Source organism: Corythoichthys intestinalis, chromosome 1 (assembly GCF_030265065.1).
Source record: "Corythoichthys intestinalis isolate RoL2023-P3 chromosome 1, ASM3026506v1, whole genome shotgun sequence".
Taxonomy (NCBI): domain Eukaryota; kingdom Metazoa; phylum Chordata; class Actinopteri; order Syngnathiformes; family Syngnathidae; genus Corythoichthys; species Corythoichthys intestinalis.
This window is the reverse complement of record NC_080395.1, coordinates 23778432-23790839: the sequence shown is the minus strand read 5'-3', so window position 1 is coordinate 23790839 and position 12408 is coordinate 23778432. Positions and strand designations below refer to the sequence as shown.

Sequence of the window (12408 nt, the reverse complement as noted above, 5' to 3'; positions counted from 1 at the left end):
ACTGTGTCAGATTGCCATTTCTTAAAACAATATTCAATAAATGTATGGGAACTGAGGGCACTAATTGCTGGAGCTTTGTAGGTAGATTTCTTTCGCATGTAATGATTACTCCATATTCTGAGAATCTTTTGATGAAATTATAAACAGTAGATGACGAAATCCCTAAATCCTTTGCAATTGTACATTTAGGAACATTGTCTTTGAACTGTTTGGCTATTTTCTCATTCACTTGTTCGCAAAGAGGCGATTGTCTCCCCGTTTGCTTGTGAATTACTGAGCAATTCAGGGAAGGTTGTATACCCAGTCATGGCACTCACTTGTTCCCAATTAGCCTGTTCCAATCAGGTGTTTGATGAACATTTGTTAACTTACTGTCTCTTTGGCCAGCTGTCCCAGCTTGTTTGGAACAAGTTGTAGCCCCCCAAAAAATAAATTAATGATGATTTGATAGAAACAATTAGGTTTAGGTTTATCATTTGGAATATTAAATGCCATGTCTTTATAGTGTATATCAATTAAATATATAGTAGGTTGAACATGGTTAGCAAATAATTGTATTCTGTTTCTATTAACAGTATGTTCACCACAATGTTGGAATTGGGATTGTTTTTTTTTTTTTTTTTTTTAACATTTCACAATCCAGTGCCATCTTTTTTTTCATGGAATACATCTTACACAAATTGATGGGCGGTGGTTTTAAGGGGCTCTAATGGAATAAAAGAATTTCAAGTCATGCTGTCAAAAATATTTGTGAGACAATTGATTTAGGAAGTCTATCATCACAGAACTGTACTCATATGTAAAAAAAAAAAATACAAAATAAAAATATTTTCCATTGATTTCAAGTTAATACAAGTTCATCTCGAATCAAAATTTTAAGTAAAACATAATAAAGTGGAAATGTTTCTTCACAATGTGATTGTGAAGTTTCCATCAGCTTCTTTTGCTGTTTTTGACTTAAACTGCAGCTCGGAGGCTCTGCTCGTCCTTCTCCTCAATTGGATAATCGTTTTCATCATCTGTACTCTTCAAACTCACTACAGTCAATTATAATTTAGAGATATCATCCTCCTCTTTAATATGAGAGGACACCTGCTATTGTAGCTCAGAAGTAGTCGCAGATTTAATCGGTACTAGTGTTTCCCTGTGCCGTTTTAAAGTATCTCTTTCAGTGACGCTTTTACCGCAAATTGAACAGACAAAAGGTTTCTCCCCACTGTGTGTTATTGAGTGTCTAATCATGTCTAATCATGCCAGAACATGTTCAGGCACCTCTTGATTTTGGCCTCCCTGTGTTCCGGGACTTATTTGGCAGTGATCCGTTAGCTCTTGTGTTTAGAACATAATAATAATATAAAAACGTTTTTAAAAATGTATAAAATAAAATAATAATATGCAGAGATTAATTTACAGAAAAATCCCAAGAATTGTATGTTGTTTAAAAAAAAAAAAAAAAAAACTAACATCATTTGAAAGAGTCGGAGATTTGTTGATGACAAATCACGCCCCTCCCCGACATAAAAAAAAAAAAAAATCTGGCATCCGGGGGGCAAGCAGCCAGGATTAAACATTATTAAACATTATTTCAACATGCCAAAAAGACAATTGAATTTACAGTTTGTTTGTTTTTTCCCCAGAAAAGGAAGACTCAAAACGAGTCAAAAAAGCAACAACCGGCGAACAGGGCAGCGGCCGCGATCATGCCAACGGTGAGAAGCAGGTGCAGCAGGAGGCTAGCGCTGCAGCAGCTAGCCAGGTTCACGGACAGCCAGCCAAGCAGGAGGCTACTACCATGCTGGTCAGGTTCAGCGCCACCCGGATTCGGGACCAGCTACAGCGCCAGCAGTCAGCCAGGTGGACCACCAACAGCCGGAACAACAGGCCTGTACCCTGGCATCAGCTAGCCCGGTCAAGCACCCAGAGCGAAAGGTGGGAACCACGACATCAGCTCGCTCAAAGGAAGATCCAGAAGGAGAGGAGAGTGCACTGAGCGGAGAAGAAAGTGGGACTTCTTCCAGCGACGGGGTTTGGACAGCAGCTCAGTTCAAGGTGAAGCAGACTTACTACCCCTGACTTCTTATGGGAAATTCGGGTTTGGGTTGCACAATTTGTAAGGCGGTGGGAACTTTGGGGCCAGATATTTAACAAACTTTCCCAGCGTTATTTCGTTATGTAAATCCATTTATAATGACCATAAAAATATGTAAACTATTTAAACATTAAGAAAACTTGCGTTTTTTCCTGCCAACTCGAAGAAATTAAAATAAATGTCAAATCCACTGTACGCCTGAAAGAACAGACACAAATATAAAAGATATACCTGTTAATTGAATATGCATCTTAGTCTTATTTAACTGGTAGAATTAGTTTCAAAATACAGGCTTTAACTTGTTATCGTTATGCACGGACATCATCACGCAAAACGCAACCTTTTTCCAAGTAGTGGTCTGTCCAGGTCTGACTAACGCATCGCATTGCATCCCCGCATTTCCTCCTCACAAATAAAACATAGTACAATTTCAGGGGGGTTTCGGGCTGGAGTGGAGCCTACGAATAAACATAACATTTTCGGGGGGGGTTTCGGGCTCGGGCCTACGAATAAAACATAAAATATTGTTTTGTTTTTTGGGCTCGGGCCTATAAATTTGGTTAATCGATCAGCCTCGGGCCGGTCGGTCTTTAATACCCGCGTGCCGGGTCGGATTTTTAGGCCCGATCTTACCTCTACGAGTAGTGAGGGTCAGGAGAAAAAAGGCTGCGTTCAGTCTTTCCGGACCGGTAAATGCGGTTATGTGGGCAATTGCCCGTGCTGTGCAGAGAAAAGCCAAAATAATTGTAAATTGTTGTCATAACATTTATACCATGGATATAATCTGAAATGTGAGACTTACAAGCCTCATTGGGGGCATTTGTGGTTTGTTTTCGACACCAGTTTCTGCCTGTGTTCTGGGACCTGTGCGTGTCTAGTCATCCCTGCGCTGTCATTTGTACTTTGCGTTACAGCACCTTATGATTTACAAATTAAGCACTGAGTACAGGTTACATATACACAGTATATATATATATACAGTACAGGTCAAAATTTTGGACACATCTCATTCAGTGTAACACAAATGAAGATCCCAATCCCATTGATAAAGCAATAAATTCCACTAATCAACCCTAAAAAGGCATACATGTGAAGTAAAAAAACATTTTAGTTGACTCCCTCTTGAAGCTCATCAAGAGAATGGCAAAAAGTAATCAGAGCAAAGGGTGGTTACTTTAAAGATACGAGAGTATTATACATGTTTTTAGCTAGTTCACCTTTTTTTGCTGAATACATAATTTCACATTTGTTCATTCAGTTTTATTACCTTCAGTGAGAATTCACAATGCATAAAGAAAACACACAAATGAGGTGTGTCCAAACTAGGTCTGTATATATAAATATCTACTGTATATATATTTATATAACATGTTTATATCAGTGTATATAAAACGTTTATTCGCCCTTCCCAGTCAAAAGGGATTGGACATCTAACGCCATAGATGGCAGCGAATGAATTAACAAGGGAGTGACCTGAAAATGCCGCAAAATGAACAGGAACTGAAAATCTACAGGAAGTGACTTGCATTCTTATAAAAATTCTCCAGATATTCCATTTTTCAGTTTTATTTAAAATCACACACAACTACTCAGTCATATTCACAACTCAGGACAATATAATCTTTACCAACAAAGAAGAAAGAACTGTGTTATATTCTTGTCTTCAGATGGAATCTGTCACCAAAAACTGAGGCGAATCTTTCCCCCCACCGTGCGTTCTTAAGTGTGTCGCCAAATTTGGCTTCTGAGAGAACCTTTTCCCACAAACCATGCACGGAAAAGGTTTCTCTCCAGTGTGTGTTTTTGTGTGTCTGATTAAACCGTCCTTAGTCGAAAAAGTTGTACGGCAAATTGAGCAAGCGAAAGGTTTTTCTCCGGTGTGTGTTCTCGCATGTGTAATCAAATTTGGCTTTTGGGAGAATGTTTTACCACAAACCGTGCAGGCAAAAGGTTTTTCCCCAGTGTGAATTCTTGTGTGTGTTCGTAAATTTCCCTTAATGGAAAATCTTTTACCACACACCGTACAGGTGAAAGGTTTCTCTACCGTATGCGTTCTCGTGTGTGTTCTTAAATTCCCCTTTCCGGAGAAACTTTTCCCACAAAACGAGCAGACAAAAGGTTTCTCCCCGGTGTGTTTTCTTGAGTGTGTTCCCAAATGTCCTCGTTGAGTGAATGTTTTACCGCAAATTGAGCAGGCAAAAGGTTTTTCTCCGGTGTGGATTCTCATGTGTATTTTTAAAGTATACTTGGCATCAAAAGTTTTGTCGCATCGAGAGCATTTCCAGCGTTTGCTGTTGTTTTTCGAGTGTTCATCGTCATCTGCCTCGGACGAGTGTGATGTTAAGTCGTCACTTTCTGAAAGCGGAGGTAAGAGCTTGTCTGCTTGGGATTGGTTTTGGCGTTCGACGATACGTTCGTCTTCAGTCTTGACAATTATATCAGTCAGTGGGAAATCAGCGCTGTTGGCTTGCTGTTCTTCTTCTTTTACGTGGTGGGACTTCAGTGCCGGTTCCTGCGTAATGTACAGATGTGCTTCCTTGTCTTTGACGTCAGTGGAATAAAGCTCGTGCTGCTCGGGATAAAAATATTCTTCACTGATATCTGCAGGACAGAAAAAACAAACATGATGTTTTGAATTAATTGGAATTAGAAAATAGCCGTCCAATGCATTTTGACCGGGAGGGATGGCAGCGATCATTCGCACTAGCATTGGGCGTTTTTAGCTGTCAATTAATGAGTTAATTACATGTTTAACCCTTTCAGTGACAGTGGTCACTACAGTGAGTGGACAGCTATTCAAGAGTTGACACTTCAGACCTTTAACCCATTAGAGAGCATTTGACTATTTTTGATCATTAAAAAAAACTAAATATTACCAATTATTATACATATATTTTTCATTAATATTTATTGTATTTTTCACATCTTTATAACTTGAAATTAATACAAAGTTAAGAAAAACTGAATCAGTGAAATTAAAATCAATAAAAACAGAAATACACACTGGTTACAACCCCAGGTGACACAAAGTTTTTATTCAACAGTATTTAACTCAATCCAATGAACATTCATTCGCCTCACTCAGATAAAAATGGATTGGGCATTTAACACCCGTCAATGGTAGCCAATGAGTTAAATGAGTACACTGTAAGGGTTTTTTTAAAAAAAAAATCGTAATTCGTGCATGAAAGGGTTAACCTTTAGATGTATAAGTGGTTCAGAAATGACTCGGTCACATTATTTTCTTAAATGTCTTCATGATGAAAAATTGTTGTTTCATATTACAGGAATTCCACAAAACACATGTTTTTGATATCGCTCCATTTACATTTTTAACTTGGCTTTTGGAAAATTTAAGAAATTGTAGTTTTTGTATGAGTATCCCAAACATTGGAATTCAATATTGGGGACCACACAGACTACTTTTCTTAAGGGTTTTTCCGACCTTTTTCTTGTAGTTTTTAGAATTTATCACAGCTTTGGGGGTTTTCGCGTTGTTGTGGAGGTTTGCATGTTTGTTTGTTTTTTTACGTTTGTTTTTGTTATTTTTGCTATGATGGATTTTTTTGCGGTTGGGCTACAGGAATATGGATGCTGCTGGGCCACAGATGACTCGCAGGCCAGACTTTGTAAACGTCTGATATAAAGTCCAATAATAAAACTACACGTCTTATATGGTCGCTGTGTTTCCCACGTCCCATGTAATTGATCCCTTTCATCCACAGTAGATAAAAATCAAAGGATCCAATTGAATTCCTTAGAAAATGCATGCGGGTCATTTCTGATCCACTGATGGATGACTGTCAGGTCCAGTCATTCGTAAGGAACGTTACAGTAACACATAAAGGAACCTGCGGTGTAGAAACCAACTTGGTTCTTGCAAACGATTTCCAGGCGCTCGTCCTGTTCTTCAGTCCAACCAAGTTCATCCTCCAACTCTTCTTTCACCATTTTTGCACACATTTCTCCACGACAATCACAAAATAATCGCACTCGATTTCTGCGAAGTGATGCCACCAAAGCAGGCTCTTTGTTAGCAGCTAACATGCTATGCTAAAATGGGTTTAAAAAAAAAAAAAAAAAAAAAAAAGCTGGAGACAATTCCATGTGCATAATGGTGAGTTCATACGGATACGGATTGAATTCATTTGGTTTGAGTCCAGTATAGCGGTAATGGGTTGTAATATAGGGGAGTTATTCAAGGAGACGCGTTATTTTGACAAATAACCGCACGGAATGGAGGAGCAGAGCAGACTGGACGGAAAGTCCACTAGAACAAACTACTGTTTTGTCACGCTCAATGCGAAAGTGGCGAGTGTTTTGTAATGATTGAGAAATTCCGTTTAGATCTCTTTTAAGAGATATTTCAATGTATAAAAGCACATTATTTTATTAAAAAAAAAAAAAAAAAAAAAAAAAAAACGCAAATTCTCAATAATTTAGAAGAACACTGCTGGCCATGGTAGATGCGTAATGCGCTATGTGAGCCAACTGGGACGGCCGTTACCACTTATCGGCCATTTTGTATCAGTGTAATTCGATTAACATAACATTATTCCTAGTGCACTTTGAAATAGCAATGACTTCAATGTCAAACCGATTTTCAAGCGGCTTGGATGTTTTCCAAAAATGTCAGAGATTAAGTAAAATCAACTGCGTACTTAAAAATAATTACATTTTATCACTCCCCCATAAGTCATCACCTTATCTTGGTGGGTGGGTTTGTGTGACCCAATGATGTTGAGGTAAGATTGGATTCAGGAGGAGCAGTGTGGTTTTCATCTGGGTCGAACATTGGATCAGCTCTATGCCCTCAGCAGGGTTCTCAGAAGGTCATGAGATTTTGCCCAACCAGTCGACATGTTTTGTGGACTTGGAGAAGACGTTCCACTGTGTCCCCAGACCCGGCGGCATGGGCGGGCATTAGGGGGCCATGCCCGCCCTGAGGGACGGCTGTGCCCGCCCTAGCTTGATTAAACTGTACTGTGTAATTTTTTTTTTTTTTTAAATCTTCCACAAAAACACACACACACGGGGAGAATGAACCCTATATTCCAGTGTTTTTCAATCGATTGTGCCGCCGCCGCGAGAAATTATCCAATGTCGCTTTTTTTTAACATCGTCAGGCAAAGTTGCAGTAGGAAGGAAGGAATGTGGAAAAAGTTGTCGGTTGTGTGCAGATGAGTCGTGTTGCTTTCAAGAACTGCTCGGATTTCTAGCCGTCAGCCACCTTGCTCTCCGTAACAATGTGGACCCAAGCACTTCTACTGTTCATTATTTGACTCGTCAAGTGTCGATATATACAAAAGTGTCCTTTCCATTTTATCCATATGTGACGACCGTTAATCCTCCCTCGTTGTTTTATTCCAACACATTATCGAGGACCGCTAGGTGGGAGATACCTAGAAATCCGAGCAGTTCTTGAACGCGACACGAGCGGCTATCTAGCGCCATGGCGCCATACAAGCTTAAAGTCATCTCCAAATGAACCCCCGTCGCTTCAGAACAAGTCGATGGATTATTTTGTACGCCTTCGTGAAAACACAGAAGTGGGCAACTTTTTTTGAGGAAAACTACAAAGGTAAATAAGAACGCCCTGAAAGCCAGTTACTTTGTTGCTAAATCCCAAAAGTCCCAAACTGTGGCAGAGACTTTAATACTACCTGTCTGCAAAGCCATTGTCAGCAAGACGACCAGCCCTGATGTGCTTAAATGCATTGCTCAAGTCCCCTGTCTGATAGTTTTTCAAGCCTAATTGCTAAACGTTTCACACTGAGTAAGTATAAATACTGAGAAATTATTTTATAATTAAATATACTATACAGAAAGTAATTTTGGAACATTTTGGTGTGGTGTGCCGCGAGATTTTTTCCAACGTAAAAACGTCCCGTGACTCAGAAAAGGTTGAAAAACACTGCTCTAGTCTAGTCATCCTATCTTGATCTGTCGTCACAATCAGAGCAGCGAATGTAGGCAATTTCTAGACAATCACAGATAAGTAGGCGACGGGAAGGCTTATTTATAACGCTTTATTGAGCGTTTATTTGATTTATTTGTTTATTTATTTTATTGTTGAGCGCCCACACGTCACTCGTACAGCTTTTTCTTACCAATCGATGGACATGGAAACGACTTTCTTATACCGTGAAAATATGTATTATTTTACTCTGCTTGAACGAAATGTCATAACTGTGTGATTGTCATTGAGATATGGTCGTGAAAACCTGTAGACTAATACATTTCTGTTCGAAGATGGTTATGTGGCCCAGTCCACGATTTGTTAGTAAAATAAAGTACTAGTATTTTGTCTAATTTATTTATTTAAAATTGATTTTACAGTCGTAAATCCATTACTGTAACGAGTCCATGAAAACATTTGATGTTTTCACCTCAATAAAGCGTTATAAATAAGCGTTCCCATCAGGGGGTACATTTCACGCGGGGCGGCTATTTTACGGCACAACACCTGCCATTGTGTACTGCGATTGGATAGGGATAGCTCCGGTTACAGAAATGGCGACTGAGCGGCTCCTCCGTTGCTAATTCAAATTGGAATGGACATCCATGTTTTTTTTTCAAGAAACTAAAGACGAACTCAAGCCATGACAAAGACGCGGCCGAAAGTCAACATGAAGGGATAGCGCTGCCACCTCCTGCAGTTTCACTGACTGACACTATCATCAGAAAATATAACGGGTAAAAACACCACTGTTACGGCTAAATTTACATTGAAGAAGTGTGCCCCCCCCAAAAAAATGTAATGCCCCCCCTGTAATTTCTTTCTGCAGCCGGGTCTGTGTGTCCCCCAGGGAGTTCTGTGGGGGGGGGGGGGGGGGGGGGGGGGGGGTTATCGAAATCCTTAATACAAGGGGTCTGGTCCCAGTATGGTGTTAGAATTTGGTCTGTGTAGCCGGTTGTGAGTTAGATCAGTTTCCAATGAGGGTTGGACTCCGCCAAGGCTGCCCTATGTCACTGGTTCTGTCCATAATTTTTATGGACAGAATATCCAGGTGCAGACGAGGCGTTGAGGGGGTCCGGTTTGATGGCCTCAGTATTGCATCTCTGCTTTCTGCAAATTATGTAGTGTTGTTTGCTTCATCAAGCCGTGTCCTTCAACTCTCACTGGAACAGTTTGCAGCAGAGTGTGAAGCGGTTCGGGATGAGAATCAGCACTTCCAAATCCAACACCATGGTCCTCAGTCGGGAAAAGGTGGAATGCCCTCTCCGGGTCAGGGATAAGGTTCTTCCCCAAGTAGAGAAGTTGAAGTATCTCTGGGTCTTGTTCATGAGTGACAGAAAAATGGAAAGGGAGATCGACAGGCGGACCGGTGCCGCGTCTGCAGTGATGCGGACTCTGCATCGATCTGTCGTGGTGATCTACGTTCCTACTCTCACCTATGGTAATGAACTGTGGGTCGTGACCAATAGAACAAGATTCTTGATGCAAGCGGCCAATATGAGTTTCCACTGTAGGGTGTCCGGGCTCTCCATTAGAGATAGGTGAGAAGCTTGGTCATTTGGGAGGGGCTCAGAGAAGAGCCACTGCTCCTCCACATTGAGAGGATCCAGATGAAGCTGGTTGGGCATATGATTAGGATGCCTCCGGGGCACCTCCCAAGTGAGGTGTACCGGGCACGTCCCACTGGGAGGAGGCCGTGGGGCCAACCCAGGACACGCTGTGGAGACTATGTCTCCCGGCTGGCCTGGGAATGCCTTGGGATCCCCCAAGCAGAGCTGGATGAAGTGGCTTGGGAAAGGGAAGTCTGGGCTTCCCTGCTGAAGCTGCAGCCCCAGCGACCTGACCTCGGAAAAGTGGGAGAAAATGGATGGATACATTTTATCAACATCCAGCCTCAATTAAGAGCTTGTTATACACCCAACTATTTGCATCTTATCAAGATTTTGACAAGTTAATAGTATTTCAGTGGAGAAAATCACTCACCATTGTTTAGTTGCAAAAGGGCTCGCCACACAAGTTCTCTGCTTTATGACGGTTGCTGGTTACTAACGCTGCCTATTTTTATACATGATATTTATGCTGCAGCCTTACTTCCGTATACTTTTTATCATAACCAAATGAAAAAAACAATTCTTCAGTTAATTTCGAACAGCCCGAAGATTTGCTGCCAGACTCTCACTGTCAAAATGAATTGGACTTCTACCTCCTTCAATGGCAGAGAATTAATCAAGACATTTTTATTTCCCTCTTTCAACTTTTACTTCATACAACAAGACTTAAATCTACCTTTGGTTGTAGATAGTTCCCAAACTTATATTGAAAAAATACAATATTACACATTTTCCACACAAAATATGAATTTAAACACACAACAATTGAGACTATTTTTACTTGCTCTGACTGGCACTAAACTTTTCTTTCTTGAAAAAAATATGTACAATCAATTGAATCAGAAAACACATTTTTTCCTCTCGATAAATAAAATTATGAAAGTCTTTCACTTTTCATCATTTCACCTTTTCATTCCTGGCATTTACTGGAGGGGTATACAGTGGTAGGTTGCTTTCATTAAAATTTGTTAAAGTCATGAGGATCATCAAGGTGAAGATAACAATAATGAATAAAAAGAACAACACCCAATTTCTGATGTATTTATTGAAACACAATTTGCATTGTTGTATTAGGAGGGATACGATATACTGATGAGTACGTGAAAATACATAACACAATGCGTAAGAACAAAAGAATGCTATATTTCTACTTAAAGACATCACAACATTTCACAGCAGAACACATATACAGTGCCTTGCAAAAGTATTCGGCCCCCTTGAATCTTGCAACCTTTCGCCACATTTCAGGCTTCAAACATAAAGATATGAAATTACATTTTTTTTGTCAAGAATCAACAACAAGTGGGACACAATCGTGAAGTGGAACAACATTTATTGGATAATTTAAACTTTTTTAACAAATAAAAAACTGAAAAGTGGGGCGTGCAATATTATTCGGCCCCTTTACTTTCAGTGCAGCAAACTCACTCCAGAAGTTCAGTGAGGATGTCTGAATGATCCAATGTTGTCCTAAATGACCGATGATGATAAATAGAATCCACCTGTGTGTTATCAAGTCTCCGTATAAATGCACCTGCTCTGTGATAGTCTCAGGGTTCTGTTTAAAGTGCAGAGAGCATTATGAAAACCAAGGAACACACCAGGTAGGTCCGAGATACTGTTGTGGAGAAGTTTCAAGCCAGATTTGGATACAAAAAGATTTCCCAAGCTTTAAACATCTCAAGGAGCACTGTGCAAGCCATCATATTGAAATGGAAGGAGCATCAGACCACTGCAAATCTACCAAGACCCGGCCGTCCTTCCAAACTTTCTTCTAAAACAAGGAGAAAACTGATCAGAGATGCAGCCAAGAAGCCCATGATCACTCTGGATGAACTGCAGAGATCTACAACTGAGGTGGGAGAGTCTGTCCATAGGACAACAATCAGTCGTACACTGCACAAATCTGGCCTTTATGGAAGAGTGGCAAGAAGAAAGCCATTTCTCAAAGATATCCATAAAAAGTCTCATTTAAAGTTTGCCACAAGCCACCTTGGAGACACACCAAACATGTGGAAGACGGTGCTCTGGTCAGATGAAACCAAAATTGAACTTTTTGGCCACAATGCAAAACGATATGTTTGGCGTAAAAGCAACACAGCTCATCACCCTGAACACACCATCCCCACTGTCAAACATGGTGGTGGCAGCATCATGGTTTGGGCCTGCTTTTCTTCAGCAGGGACAGGGAAGATGGTTAAAATTGACGGGAAGATGGATGCAGCCAAATACAGGAACATTCTGGAAGAAAACCTGTTGGTATCTGCACAAGACCTGAGACTGGGACGGAGATTTATCTTCCAACAGGACAATGATCCAAAACATAAAGCCAAATCTACAATGGAATGGTTCAAAAATAAACGTATCCAGGTGTTAGAATGGCCAAGTCAAAGTCCAGACCGGAATAAATCGAGAATCTGTGGAAAGAGCTGAAGACTGCTGTTCACAAACACCCTCCATCCAACCTCACTGAGCTCGAGCTGTTTTGCAAGGAAGAATGGGCAAGAATGTCAGTCTCTCGATGTGCAAAACTGATAGAAACATACCCCAAGCGACTTGCAGCTGTAATTGGAGCAAAAGGTGGCGCTACAAAGTATTAACGCAAGGGGGCCGAATAATATTGCACGCCCCACTTTTCAGTTTTTTATTTGTTAAAAAAGTTTAAATTATCCAATAAATTTTGTTCCACTTCACGATTGTGTCCCACTTGTTGTTGATTCTTGACAAAATATTAAAATTTTATATCTTTA

The 12408-nt window shown here is 40.4% G+C and overlaps 1 protein-coding gene across 1 annotated transcript; it reads right to left on the bottom strand.

The window, feature by feature from the left end:
- Nucleotides 1–3647: 3647 nt before the first annotated feature.
- LOC130926485 (gastrula zinc finger protein XlCGF8.2DB-like) lies at nt 3648–6326 on the bottom strand. The gene is made up of 2 exons (XM_057851406.1): nt 5941–6326; nt 3648–4690 (listed from the first exon to the last, which is right to left on the bottom strand). The coding sequence occupies exons 1-2, from the start codon at nt 6134–6136 to the stop codon at nt 3753–3755; spliced, it is 1134 nt and encodes a 377-aa protein (XP_057707389.1). The 5' UTR covers nt 6137–6326; the 3' UTR covers nt 3648–3752.
- Between the last annotated feature and the right edge of the window lie 6082 nt (nt 6327–12408).